Raw genomic sequence first — 15514 nt, 5'->3', positions numbered from 1 at the left:
TTTCTAAAGAGCTGGAAAATGTCTTAATTGCTCTAATAGTCTGGTGCTTACATTTTGGCAGTGTATAGACAACATACGGTGCAATGGCCTGATGACAAACGTCTTTGAAGAATATTCAAAAGTGACTGTCCCACACATGATAAGGTAGGGGGTTTGTGTGATGATTCCTGCTAAAGTGGACTCAATGAGAGGGCATTTGTAAGATATCTCAAGTGTGTTGACTACACATCTCATGATGCATTTCTTGTTGGGAAAGTCAGATCAGCGGTTTACTACCATCTCCTTTTCTTAATACAGACACTTGCTTGTAGTTATTATCAGCATCAGGCAAGTTAGCAAGAGATGCACCATAACCATCAACACATCCAGTAGTATCTGTGGAGAGAGAAGTATCAAATTAATGAATGACGATCAGTCCCAATCATATTAAATGGTAGAGCAGGCTTCCAATGGACGACCACTGCTCCTGTTTTCCTTATTTCTATGGCCTTTAAACTAAACCAAACTGGAAAATATCACAAAATGAAAACATTTCAAGCATTTCCAGAAGCGGGGAGAAGAGGAAAGAGGCAAAGAGAAGAGCTATGAGAGGGTAGAACACGTGGTTAAATGATGGAAAGGAGGATGGTGCAAGGCAGAGAGGTTGGTGAAGACACAAAGCAATGACATCAGAACATCCATAAGTAGTATTAACAGAATAGGATGGGAATTCCTTTCCCTGTCCCTGTCCCTTGATTTTGAGGTGATGGATCATCTCAAGAAAAGAAGCTGTAACTATGTGTCATTTATGATGGAAAGCAAAATGGAGATTACTTTTATGGACAGATCATGCTGGTTTGAAATTCATTTGAGCATCTGCCTGGATGGGATGAAAGCGTTTGAGCCTTTGCCACAGAATTGTTGGGTTAGCGCCTAGAATTGTACAGAATAGTAAGAGCCCTTTAGCCCTTAGCCTTCTATAACACCCATGTGTTTATCCAAGAGCCTTTTAAGTGTCCTAACCTCAGCACTACACCTGGAAAAAGATTCCAGGCACCCACCACTCTGTGTATTTAAAAAAAAAACTTGCTTCTGACATCTTCCCTCAATTTTCCTCCAGTCACTTTAAACAATGGTAGTGGCATTGCTGTCCTGGAGAAAAAGGTGCTGGCTGTCCACCCCTATCTATGCCTCTTATAATCTTCTACATTTCTATCAAGTCCCTTCTTATCCTCCATTACTCCAAAGAGGAAAAATCCTAGCTTGCTAAACCTTTCTTCATCAGATATAATCTCCAATCCAGACAACATCCTGGTGACTGTCTTCTGCAACCCCTCTAAAACTTTCACATCTCATTTATAATGAGATGACCAGAATGGAGCACAGAACTCTGTGTGGTCTAAAGCAGTGTATTATAGGGTTGCAACATTACCTTGCAACTCTAGAACCCAATTCCCTGATAAATGAAGGCCAGAACACCATACGCCTTCTTAACCACCCCTTCAATTTGTGCAGCAGGCCTTAAGAGAGCTCTAGACTTGGACTCCAAGATCCCTCTGTTCTTCCACACTGTTAAGAATCTTGCTATTAACCACTATATGACACTTTTGCGAATTGAACTCCATCGGACACTTCCCTGCCCAGCTTTGCATCCTGTTGTAATCCACGACAATCTTCTATACTATCAACAAAACCTCCTACCTTTGTGTCATCTACAAATGTGTTGCCCCACCCCTCCTTCTTTATCCAACATAGTTATAAAAATAACAAAGAGCAGGGGTCCTGAGCAGATCACCACAGAACACCACCAGTCACCAACCTCCAGGTTAGCCTTTCCGTATCCTCCAAAATGTGCCATGCTCCTATTATTGATGTCAACCATTATTGATACGATATTTTTAATAGAATTGTTTAATCATTTGCATTTAAATACCCAGCTACTGTGATAGGACTCAATCTTGTGTTTCTAACTCAATGCTCCATACTTTTGGATGTTGTGATGTAACGACTGAGCTGCAATTTTTCTGATACCATGTTGTATTTGTCATCTATTTCATGAGATTCCTCTTAACAATTCCCCAAATATCAAAGTGTATCTTGCGTTCACAATAACTCCACCACCTCCTCACAGACCAAGTTTTAGAAGTTTCTTTGAATTGCAACTTTTAAGCTCACTTGACTTGCCCCACCTGAGTGTTGCTAGACACACTGAGCATGGATTTCGTGTGCAGCCTGAGATGACACTTCCTGTTGAATGTTGCTTTCTATCCAGTCAACACATAGAACAGGCGTACAATAAGAGCACGTTGCATGATAGTTGTAATGTCCAGTCTACCTGAAAATTAAATCACATATCCAGGCAACAATAGCCAATAAAACCATGAAATTATAATCACGCAATACTTTTACACATTCTGATATTATGGCAGTCATTATCCAATTTACTAGCAGGAGAAAAGTGTAATTAAAATTTAATGTAATTATATACTGGTGTATTCAAAGTTATGAATCAAGACAGCAGACAATAACTTTCTTTCATTATTATACCCACGGACATATTGCTGAAATACCTGAGGATTACGAAATGATTAACCATATCATTCCCTGCCTCAGATCTGACATCAGACTTCACAGTGACGATGCTGACATCTACTTCAGTAACGCACTGAACTCCTGTAAAGTGCCACAGATTCGCTATGCCAGTGTGGAGCGGCTGCTGGAGAGACTGACTGATCTTCGCTTTCTCAGCATTGATTTCCTCAATACCTTCCTTCACACCTACCGAATCTTCACCACTGCCCTCGTGGTCCTGGAGAAATTGACAGACATTTACAGAAAACCTTTCACCTCCATCCCTGTCAGGTAGGGTTGGGGAAAACAAGAATCTCACAATAACTTGTGTAATCTTCACCCAATTCATCAGCGAGTCCTGAAGTGTCGATGGTGGAGGAACTTTATTGTAGTGGCGTTGTTAAAAATTGTGGCCTTAGGGTTGAGCTTTGCTTGTTCGAGATGCTAATTGCAGCATACTTGTGTGTTGTTGTGAACCCAAGTCTGGAAATAACATCTGTCTGTGTGGAAGGAGTCAACCTGTATGAACTGGAGGTGTTCAAGCAAAAGTCATTGCTCCGACTCCATGGAGTGAATTCTCTGTGCTGCAATAGACACAAGAGACCGGAGTTTCTAGAATCTGCAGCAGAAAATCAATCTGCTGGAGGAAGCATATTGATGAAAAGTTTCAACTGGAATTGTTGACACTTGTTGCTTGGCTCAGTGAGTTCCCCCAACATGATGATTTTGAAAGAATTCAGGTCTGAAGGCTCTCAGAAGATGTGTTAATGATTTCCGCTGCTTTTGGAGTCTTCAGCAGGACCAACGGAAGGGCTTCCATGGCATATTCAACTTATAAAATCTTGTTCAACAACATTTCAGCCATTATTAAAGAAGAACTGCTTAAAGTTCCAATTCAAAATAGAGCTATAATTCTGATAGTCATCACTTAGTTTACAGTCTCTTGTATGAACCTCCCATTGGTAAAAGATGAAGCCCATGCAGTGTTTTCACTGTACTTTTCTCTATGCCCTGCACTGTCTCTGCAACACCATGCCCTGTATGCTTTGACTTACTGTAAAGCTACTGGTATATGATGAACTTTTGTTTATTATTACAGTATCTGCTCTAATTAAGTTGACTTGCTTGGAAACAATTCAGGTTGATTAGCAGAAAACATATGTTATAAAAAGACATTAATAGTTAGTCACTGGAAGATCACATGGCACTGAAATTAGATTGATCACATGCCATTGAGATTGAGATACTGGGTCAAGCTCAAGTTCAGCAATGCAATAAATTAGGTTTATAGCTCTTCATGTCGAACATTAGCAATTTTTTTTAAAAAAGGACTTGCATATAGTAGAGCTATACAGGAAGGTCTGCAGATGCTGTGATTGTAATGCATACACAAAAATGCTGAAGAAAATCTGCAGGCCTTGCAGCATCTATAGGATGTAAAGGTAACCAATATTTCGGGGATGTGCCCTTTGTCAAGGTACAGTACAATTCCATTTATCTGAAATGGTTGGGACCAGGCCTATTTTTGATAAATCTTCAGAGAACCTGTCATTTTTTAAAAAGAGCCCAGTAGCAACAGCAAACCACTTGTAACAGTGTTTATACAACAACAAACAACAAAGTAAGGCTTCTTAAGCATTAAAATAAAGTATAATTCTCACCAAATAAATCCTGGCCACCACTGATCACCGACACTTCCCCACCAAGGCCCCACTCGTGCTGGGAGCCCAAGGGTCCTACTCATGCTGGGAGCCTGAGGTCCGCTGCTACCAGCGCCGGGGCCCTGAGGTCCGCTTGCTGCTGCCATCACTGGGAGCCCGCCACCGTTGGCTCCAAAAAAGTTTTGGATAGATGAGGATTTCAGAGAATCCAATTTCAGATAATCAGTGTTGGTACTGTATGAATTGAAAGGAGGGAGGCGCCTAACTAAAAAGTAGGGATGGGAGGGAAGAAGGAGCAGTGGGAGGGTGGTTAAAAGTGGAGAAGCCTTCCCTGTGCAGCCTTGTAACATGGATTGCTCCACAGCGCCATGTTGATGACTACATTGGTGTTGCTTCCTACACCCATGACGAGCTCATCAACTTTCTCCACTTTGCTGCTAACTTTCAACTCGACTTCAAGCTCACTGGCAATACTCTCCCTTTCTCGATCTCTCTCTGTCTCCATTTCGGGAGACAGACTCTCTAAGGATTTCTCTTTCAAACCTACCAATTCCTATGGTTACCTCAACTACACCTCTGCACAGTCTGTCCCTATGAGAAATCTCTCCTTTCTCTCCATTCCTCTACAGTTGTTACATTTGCTTCCAGATTGAGGTCTTCCATTCCAGAGTATCTGAGATGTCTTCCTTCAAAAAATGTGGCTCCCACTCTACTCCCATCAACTCGGCCCTTGCCCACATCTAGTTTATTTTCCATACATCTAGCCTGTTTCCCCTCTGTCCTGAGATAGATTTTCCTTTTCCTCACCTACCACCCCAATTTCTGCCACCCTCAACATGATCCCACCATCAGACACATTTACCACTCTTTGCTTTCTGCCGGGACCACTCCCTCTGGGACTTCCTTGTCCAATCATCCCTTCTCATTCATTGTCCCCTCGGAACCTAACCCTGTGACGACAAGAAATGCTACACTTGCATCCACTCCTCCTGTGCACATGAATGTGCAGGGGTCATCAACTCTATCTGGTGCCTCTCTACGTCAGAGAGACTGATCATTGTGTTAAGCGCCATCTGCTGCAATAACATGAACCCCACATTAGCCAACCATTTTAATTCCACACACCATTCCCACACCGCCACGTCTATTGATGGCTTCATGCACTACCAGAATGAGGCAATCTGCAAATTGCCCCAATATTCTGTTTGGGCAGGCTCCAAACAGACATTATGAACATCGACCTCCAGTTTACATTAAACTCCCAAGTCTCTCTCTTTCCCTATCCATCTCAGCTCCCCACCCCTCCTCATCCCTATCCATTGAGTGAGCTACCCCCTCCCTGCCATTTCTCAGCATTTTTTTTCTTTGCTATCCTCCCACCTGTATCCACCCATGAACTCTTACCTGTTAACCTGTACTTCTCCCCTTCCCCTTCCTCCCTCCCCTTTATCTCCTCTCCTCCCTTACCTTTTTATTCAGATGTCTTCTTGATTTTTGCTAATACCTTGATGAAGGGATCAGGCCCTAAACATTACCCTTTACTTCCTATAGATACTGTGTGACCTGTTAAGTTTCTCTAAGACTTCTGTGTATTGCATAACCTGCATATAATAGCTTGGTTTACATTGTGGCACATAATGATATTGTTCTGATTTAATTAACACTCCATTTTGGATCAGACAAGGATAGCAAATTTCATCAGTAAATGCATTATTCACTGATTGCTAATTTACTGGAAGGTTAGATGTTAAATAAATCAAAATGTTCAGAACAAGGTGGATACTTTAATAAAATGGTACATGTGTAACGGAGCTAAGTCTTTACAATTGATGATTAAAAGTTATCATTAGAACAGTGAGACATTTTCAAAGTCAAGACAATTGGACTGTTTCAAAATAACAGATTGATTCTGATCCCTTTCATTCATAGATCACTGGAACTGTTTTTTGTGACTAATCAAGGGAACCGATCTGAGCACATGAATGATGGAAAGTCCCCAAGACTGTCTCGAAAATTTTCTTCACCTCCTCCAATGTCATTCCCTCGAATGTCCTCTCCTGTCCGAACGCGGAAACTTTCGCTCAGCTCCCCTGTCAGTTCTAGAACAGGAGCCCTTGACCTTTCTTCATCATCCACATCAACTCTAACTTTTGATCACAGCGCAGTTAACTCTCCACCTCCTGTAGCAAGCAAACTACCACTGGATCTGAGCAAAGGTTCCTCTGAGCAGTGCCCTCTGTCAACAGAAGAGAACCCAGAGCATCCCCGCATTGATATATGTAACAAGCTGAGAAGAAGCATCAGGAGAGGTACTGAAAATACCTGTTTGTTATTATTAGATTTTTAATTCCATAATTGCATTATCTGTAAATTTTTTTCAGTGCCACATCCTTTGCTGTGATAGATTATTCAAGCATGAAAGTGACATAATTATTTTCATAGAATTTGTTTCTGCTTTTAAATTTTTGTGACAGGGCAATAAATTAGTCAAATTGAATTGTTTTTAACATATTTAATTTAAGATTATATTGCATTATATTAGATTATATTCTCACTAATCATTGTTGGTATTTTCTGGAATTTGGAGGTTTAAGGGAGATTTGACTTCTTTTCAAGAGATTGACCAAGCTGCTGAGGTAAATGAGTTGATGTGCTTTTAATGGAGTTTCAGATGATGTTTGCTGAACTGCCATATGATCGATTTGTCAACAAGTTAGAATTCCATTTTGCTCTATGGTTAGAAAATGTCTAGGTGACTGGAAGCAGAGAGGGGCAGTGAAAGATTATTTTAGATTGGGAGGGACGGATTGGTGTATACTTCAGGTTGGTGAGATGCAGAAAAATTGCTGTGTAATATTTTGGGAACAAAAAAATAGCAGAAAGAATATAATCTGGAGAGGACACTTCTAAAATGGATATGATTTGATCTCAGAAGACATAAAGTCCTTATGTGTGTGCAAAGGAGATTTAATTTATTGATTCCAGGCCTGATATTCTTCAAATCTGTGGAGAACTTGGGATTATTCTCTTTGAAACCAAGAAGGTGAAGAAGAAAAATGACAGGTACTTAAATTCATGAAGGGAAAATGCTGAGTAGATCAAGAACGTGGAGATAAGAATGAAAATGATTGGAAAAATAATGAAGTGGTGTGAGGATTTTGTTTATTTTTAATACAGTCCTTTGTAAGGACTTCTGGGACAGTAACAAAACCATATTTAATTTTGGTTTTCAAAATAGCGCTGGATAAGAGAAATTTTTCAAGGTATAGGGAAGTATGCCTTTGCATAAAGTCAAATGGTCTCCTCCAGTGCTGTCAATTCTCTGTGATTCACTCCTCCAGTTCTGGCTTCTTGAGGATCCCCAGACTTCTAATCCTCTGATGTTAGCAGAAATGTGTTTAACTGCTCTGGCCCTAAACTCTGGACACCCTTTCCTGACCTCTGCCTTTCTAAATTGGCTTTTTTTTTAAAAAAAGAGCTCCATAACACAAACTGCTATGATCTAGATTTTGGTCATTTGCTGTATCATCTCATTGTAGCTCTGTGTCAAATTTGTTTAATGTCAGAAGTGGCACTTTGAGGGGACCATTTAAATGCAAATTGTTGTTTGCAGTTAATACATTAATTTTGCAGTAAGAATTACGAAAGAGCAATGAGGGTTGGGGAGTGGAATTAATCAAAATCAGCTCATTAGCATTACAATGAAATATGTCTCAGACAGTTAAGTAAGCTTTTTTTCCCCCCAAACAAACCCTGTGATGCACTTCACCCTGATAATTACATCACAGTACGGTCATAAGGCCTTTTCCATGCATCTTTACGTGGCTGAATAACTCCCTTTCATAGATGTTCACACTCAAGCAATTATGAAAGTAGCCTAAAAGTTGAGGGAAATAATGTATTCTTTTTAAAAAAAAATCAGCACTGAATGCTTGGAATTCTCAGGACTTCGACAGAAATATTGTGTTAGACATGATCCCCTCAGCCAGCCGCTGCTCAGATTTGATGGTAAGATGTTTGTCTATTATCTCTAGATGAAGCATTGGAAGTAGCTGCATTGTATGTAGGAGGGAGCATGGGCCAGACCCCAGCATTGGGAGTCAGGTGCCTGAGTAGACAAATAAAACCTTTGTTTCTTGGATTATGACATTGCCCCAGAGCTGAATGTCCTTGGGTTTTTCTTGTTTATCTCCAAGGGAAACACAGCTGCAATCCTGTTTATAACAATGGGGTGGGGACAACCCAAGAAAATCTGTTCCCATTGTTTTGGTCATTTGGTTCAATCAGTGCTTATAATTTATGAAGGAGAGTGATTTTTCCCAAATTATTTCCAACAGTGCAGGTCCTGCAGCAGAAAAGTGAATCCAGTATTCCCTATAAAACTCAAATTGTTCAAGCTGTCCATCCTTAACCAAGAAGGGAAGTAAAAATTCCAGTATCTGGACAAAAGATCATGAGAAAAATTCACTTTCTGAAATATATTATAATATTGGCGGCGATTGGGTTGCAGGGTTCCAATGACAAACATGATTTTTGACATCATTTGAACTCTTCAATGTGATTACAGCTGTGCAGTTCACCAGGAGCACTGATTGTCCTCTCTTTGAACTGCTTTATAATTTCTGTTGGTAAAGAAATAGAATGGATTTAGTGGTGATGAGTGGCACTGTTTGGGATCAACCTCTTTTATGGGTCAGGTTGCAAGAAAGTGCCAGATGCTGTATTTACAGTGGTTATGCAGATTGGATGTAGGTCAGAACCAAAGATAAGATGGCTTTAGCACATAGTGTGTAGAAATAACCTTAATCCCTCAGAGACCCTTCTGTATTTTAAGCTTCATCATCACACACACACACACACACACACACACACACACACACACACACACACACACACACACACACACACACACACACACACACACACACACACGACTGGAAGCTGGCAAAGAAAAAGTCTTTATTCACTACAGGCTAGAGAATCTAGTTCTCCTCTTCTGACACTCAACAGTAATGTTTTATACTTTTAAACACAAGGATAACAAATGATGATAATGAGAGCTTATGGACAACATACATAAGTACAATTATGGATCAGTGGCCATAATTCCCTACTTAATGAACATTTTGAGGATAGACTGGTAATCTTTGTGGAAATGCCGATTTACAATGGGAGCACATCCCAAGTGACATATTCAAACACTGATGTTTGATTTGAAGGTCCCAGACACCAAACACCCAAAAATGAAGATGCTGGAAAACTGGAGGGAGGTTAATGGAAATTGGAGAAGTCGATGATGATGCACCTGGTTGGAGCTGCCAAGGTGTTCTGATTTGGATGTGGCCTCAACGGGCAGTAAAGTAGGCCACGGGCATTATGTAAAATTGAATTTAAATGGATAGCCACTGGGAGACTGTGGCTGTCCCGACAGAAGGAATGAAGGTGCTCAATTGAGTGGTATTGTCTTTTTTAAAAAAAATTATTTATTTAGGTATTGTTTATTTATGTATCAATTCTCCTCTGCAAACTGCATTCCATCTCCCTGGTGTAGAGGAGGTTGCAAGATATCGTAAATTACCCCACATATTTACTGGTATTGTCTCGTTTAGAAGGAACATATGGACACCTGAATGTTGGCGAGGGAGGAGGTGTGGGTGCAGGGGCAGCATTTGGTGCTGTGATATATGTCAGGTGGGGGTGATTAGTGAGAGGGATAAGTAGACAAGGGCATTATGGAGAGAGCTATTCCTGCGGAAAGCAGGTTTGTCATGATGGATTCCCATTAGAGGTGACAGAAATTGTGGAGAATAATTTGATGGATGTGGAGGCTGGTAGGGTTCTAGGTGAGAAAGAGGGAAGCCCTGTCCCTGTTATGTCAGGGGGAGGGGAGCAAATGGGGCAAGAGCAGGTGTGCGGGAAATGAAGGCGATGTAGGTGAGAGTTGCATTGAGAGCAGTGGAGGAGAAACCCTGTTTACTGAATAAGGAGGGTCTCTCAGTGTCCTAGAATGGAAAGCCTTGTTTCCCCTCCCCTACCTTCTCGACCTGCCCATCACCCACACCATTTTTCTGGCTTCCCACCTCCTTTCCATCATTTACTGACCTCTCCTGCCTGTCCTCAGCCATCTTCCTCTTCCTCCTATCACCTCCTAGCCTCTTGCATTATTCCTCTTTCTTTCCAACCCACCGTCTTCCCCCTCCCACCTGAATTCACCTATCATCTGCCTGTTTGATCTCCTCCCCCACTTTCCCATCCCGCCCCCCACCATTTTATTCAAACTTTCTTGCCAGTCCTGATGAAAGGTTTTCAGCTGGAGTTCCTGCTGCATTTGTTTTGCTATTGAAGGGTGTCTTCCAGCATATACAAGCAGCCATACAGATACTGAATGCTGTATTAAAGGGCAGAGATCTATCTCTAATGATGTGTTAGTACAGGAGATAGCCACTTAATGCCTTCTCTAATCTCATCATGAGGGTTTCATTGAGGACCAATGAAGAACATTCATTCTTTGCTCTCCATTGCATAGTTACAGTGCTATAGAACCAGAATACCGAATGATTGGTTTCAATGGTCTTACAATATGAGTGGAAGTAATGTTGTGAAAAGGTTTTTTTTAAACTGTTTCCTATTTGAATTACTGTCTGCTATCCACATAAAACAAGCACATGCACCTTACAGACAAGAGTCGGATTCAAACCCAGGTCACTGTGCTGTAATAGTCTTGCATTAATAGCTATGCTAATCTTGCTGCCCACTCATGTATTTTCTCTCATATATTAGCATTAGCTTGTGGAGTTTACTTAACAATAAAGATCAGTTATTAATAAACAGGGATAGAATTATTTGTGCCAGTTAAATTCAGCACATAACAGGACTGTGTCATTCTTAGCCCTCTAAGCTGGTGACTTTAAATTGTTTCTGTCCTATTATTTCCCCTTTTTGATAGCTCCCATGTTCAACAAATGTGGACCACAATAAGTTTGATCACATGAGCAAAATGCACTCATCCATACAGATTTGTAGTGTTTGTACTTTGCCCTGCAAGAAGACTCTGGGAAAGAATCAGAGAGGGAAGATTTAGTTCTCAGTAATCCTTCCTTCGATGCATAACAAGCAAGTGCTGATTAAAATAAACTCATCCTGTAGATGGGAGATGGAGAGGAGAAGCACAGGTAGTCAAAGGTGAATCGAAGCAAGTGAAACTTGTCGTGTTTTCCCTTTGAAAATAACCACACTCGAGAGAAACTGTAAGCACATTTATTCATGCTAAGATGACACCAGAACTGAACCTCCCTATACAATTAACTCCACGTATATGACATCATGCGCGCAAGTGCGGTACCATAACACTCTTCCCCCTCAAACAAAAACATCTTGTGCTTACTGGTAAATGAAGTATAAAGTTAAATGTAACTTTACATAGAAATTAGCACTACATAGAATTTAAGCATAACTTCCACTAATCATGTAACCTAACTTAAAATATATTAACTGCAAACATACAAAGTCTTTAAGTCACAGCCCATAGTCTTTGAGATGTACTGAATAAAGTCTTTAAAATAGTATTTTCAATGTACTGGAGGGTGTCTTTCTCTCTTGGATTATCTTGGGGATGAAGAACACCGAACTGGATCAACTTTTTTGGAGATTTAATTGTCAAAGGATCATCCTCTTCACCTCAATCCTCTATCAGTCCTTTTCGCCTGTCTGGTGAATTGCAAATGGTTTTCTCCATCTTGTATTCTTGAAGCTCTCCTTCCTCCAATGAGTTTCACTTAGATTCCCTGTCATCCAAGTTTGTCCAAAGCTTCCCATCAACCTTTTCCTCCTGTTCTTGCCGTTTTCGCCTTTCCCATTCTCTACGTATCGTATCTTGTTCCTCTCGATGCCATTTCCATGTTCTCTCTCTCTTTCCTTATCTTTATCCTTCTCTCTTGTGTGTTTTCCCATTTCTTTGCTCATTTCCTTGAAGATTTTAAAGTTAATCTCATCTGCCTTAAGTGCCCTGATGACATTAAATTCTTTGAGTTTCTTTGTTTTGCATGATTCAGTTTTGAAGACTTCAGCTGAACAGCTTCAATGCCTTTGTTTTTCTGCAGCAAATAGTCCTATAGGTTAATTATTTGACTTCTCAGCTCTGGGCACTTTGCTTCATTCTGAGCCCTCTTTATCTCAAGCTGTTGAAGTAATGTTTTCAGGCTGTTATGGGATATATTACATTTTATATTATATATTAATATGTCTTTTAAAGAGATAGATTGTGGGGGTTTAGTGTAGGCCACTTCACAAACAGACATTAATATTTCACAAAAGACATCTCATTTGAAATGCAAGAGCTATGCATAAGCAGAGACTTCATGTCCACAGTGACTTTACAGAACCTTTGAAGAATGCCTATGGAGACTTCACAAGTAGGTGTTAATTGGACTGATGTTGTGGAGTAAACTAGCTATTGTCTTTAAATCAAAAGATGACCAGGCTCAAACTGTCTAGTTGCAGTTTGCTGTTCTAAGAGGGGTCATGTGGTTTTGCAAACAGAAAGAGAGAGAGAATTCAGTTCAACAGTTCTGCAGTTGCTTTTGGAGGCTGCAACATGGCAAGCTGGCAGGCTTGTTTAAAATCCCATATTGAAGACGGTTTATGAGTTCTGAGTTCAAGCCTGTTGAAAACCCTTGTAGTCCTTACAAGAGGAAATGGCTGGCTAGTGTTTCTCCTGAAATAAGGGAAACAAGAAAAACTCCGTGGTGACCTGGAAGAAGAGGTTATCATTTGGAAAAACCCATGATGGGGCAAGTTTCTTCAGCAAGACACTGAAGTTGGAGAAAATCAGCTTGTGTGTGTGTCCATCAAGCAACAAATATCTCTCTCTGAAACCAACAAGAACCTTCCTGAGTGGAAACCATTTAACTTTAAGCATCAGAGCTTGGTGAAAATTCATAAATGTTAAATTCTGTGCGCATAATAAGAATTGCCTGATACCAGTGAACTTGGAGAAGTGAGAAGTGAATGATTGGACTATTAAAGCAAAAAACTTTCCTGAACATAGACACATTACCTACATGTGAGCTTAGAATTTGAAGGGGGTTAAGTTGATAGTAATAAGTTAAAGTTTGATCCTGTTTTTATGTTTAAAGATAATTAAAAGCAAATTTTATTTAAGTAACCATTTGTCTTAGTGAATGTCTATTGCTGCTGGGTTTTGGGCTCCTCTGGACTTGAAACAAGGCCTATAATATTCTTATTGTACAGACAGAATGCTTCCTCATCCTGAAACACAATATCTCTCTTCAAGCTAGTGTCAGGCAATTGTTCGAGCTCATCCATTCACAAAATGATTTTTTTCTTCATTTCTACAAGCTCAGCCTTTCTGCATTCCTTTTCTTCATTCAGTGAAGCAATGTGCTGACAAAATCCATCTGGCTGCTCAACACTGGGGACAGCATCATAATCAATGGATTAGCCTATTGTACATAATATATCACAAAGCTCTTCATCTTCCTCCTTAAGGCAATTTCATTTTGTCATCCTCTCGTTCTTCTCCTTCAAAAGGTCCTCCAAACGTGTCTGCAACCTTTTTCCATCTGCAGCATTACACAATCTTCTTCTGGCAGACATGGATCCAAACCAAATTCCTGACACATTGCATGCAGCGCTTTCTGGCACACAGCAATGCTCTTTTTCAGCCGCTGCCTTAAATTTTCTTCCTCTGCAATTATCATATCCAAAAGGTCATTCATATGCCTTTTAATAACTTCTGTTCTTTGATCTTCTGGAATTCCAATCTCTTACTAGATATTTTGAAGCTGGGAACGTGCTGTGTTGAAGCAGGTGACAGACTCGTTGGCTAGTGCACCATCCTCTGGGTTGGCAGCATCCAGCCTCGCCTGTCCGGTCCTGGATGTCTGGCTGCTGGCTCCGGCTGCCTGGTCTCCCCCCTGGGCGTCTGGCCCCTGGATGTTCAGCCCCTCTCTGGGTGTCCTTTCTTGGCGGTCCTGGTCCCGGTTGTCTGGGCCTTCTGTGGACATCCTGACCCTGGCTGTTTGGCCTCTTTCTTGATGCCTGGCCCCCAGCTGTCCCAGTCCTGGCTGTTCAGGTCCTCTGTTGGCATCCTGTCCCTGGCTGTTCGGCCCCTCTTGGCATTTGGCCCTCAGCCCCTTGCTATCTCAGCCCCTTGCTGGGCATCTGACAGCCTTTCTCACTTTCTCTTTTTTTCCTCTTTCTCTCTCTCACTTTTTTTGTCATCTTCCTCAGGTTTCTTCCTTTTTGTCTCTGCTGCTGAGTATGTGCTTTTGTCTCACTGCTGCTTGACGTCGTTCCTGTCATCATTCATTTTTTTCACCAAATTTACCCCTTCGACATCCTCTATACACAAAATCATGCAGATCCAATCATCCAGAGTGTGGAATTTTTATTTTTTATCCTCATTGCCACTTTGTCATTTCCCTTTGAAAATAGCCACACTCGAGAGAACCTCTAAGCATCTTCATTCATGCTAAGATGGTGCCAAAACTGAACCTCCCCATGCAACGTAACTCTGTGTATATGACGACACGCACACATGCACGTGCCCATAACAAAACGTGCACACGGTTAAGCGCGTGAGAGGAAACATAGAAGGGAGTGGGAGCAATGGCATAAAGCAAAGATATTTCTAAAACTCTGAAACCAGAATACAGCTTTCTTTAAATTAGCATTTAGATAAATTTAATGATCGCAAAACCATCGAAAGTCTGCAACTTCTGGACTTGAGTTGTATCATGGGTTTACCAGAGATTTGAATGACCTTACTGGAGGAAAAAAACCATTCATCTCCCTCTCTGGTGAATGCTGCACATTCTGAGTGCAGCAACACACTGTCATTGTTTAAAAAAAAATTACAACCACCAATTTATATTTGTAACACAACTATGTACATAAATTCACCAAAAACATATTACAATCTTCGACAATTGCCAAATGAATTTTAAATTTCAGTAATGGCTTAATTAATGTCATTAAGATGAAACGCAACAATTTAGAATGCTTATCCTGTAATGTCTTAAGGTTTGCTTTAACTGTGCCATCAAACTGGTAGAATTAAGGATTTCCTTTGTTTATTTAAACAATACAGTTCAATCTGGTGTGATGGTACCCGGCTGCAGGGAGATGGACAACGTGCGATGCTCTGTGTCTCCTGCTTCAGCTTTCGCCATTGCCACGGCAGCAGCAGGACATGGGAGTCCACCACCCGAAAACACTGCAGTGCAGGAAAAGTTCCGACGCGTTTCCATGGGAGGTAAAGCCACCTTCTGCGATTCAGTCCA

General features: G+C 40.9%; 1 protein-coding gene across 3 annotated transcripts in view; it reads left to right on the top strand.

Moving 5' to 3' along the window:
- Positions 1 to 15514, top strand: part of rasgrf2b (Ras protein-specific guanine nucleotide-releasing factor 2b) — a 243633-nt gene that overhangs the window by 153920 nt on the left and 74199 nt on the right. For 2 of the 3 annotated variants that reach the window (XM_069936436.1, XM_069936444.1), the window contains 4 exons: positions 62 to 144; positions 2593 to 2841; positions 6141 to 6520; positions 15322 to 15486. In XM_069936436.1, coding sequence (XP_069792537.1) covers positions 62 to 144; positions 2593 to 2841; positions 6141 to 6520; positions 15322 to 15486 — 877 coding nt within the window. The remainder of the gene's footprint in view (positions 1 to 61; positions 145 to 2592; positions 2842 to 6140; positions 6521 to 15321; positions 15487 to 15514) is intronic. The other variant, XM_069936440.1, reaches the window with a different exon arrangement.

This window comes from Narcine bancroftii, chromosome 1 (assembly GCF_036971445.1).
Source record: "Narcine bancroftii isolate sNarBan1 chromosome 1, sNarBan1.hap1, whole genome shotgun sequence".
In the NCBI taxonomy this organism is placed as follows: Eukaryota; Metazoa; Chordata; class Chondrichthyes; order Torpediniformes; family Narcinidae; genus Narcine; species Narcine bancroftii.
The sequence above is the reverse complement of the archived record's forward strand: the minus strand, read 5'-3'. Positions and strand labels throughout refer to the sequence as shown.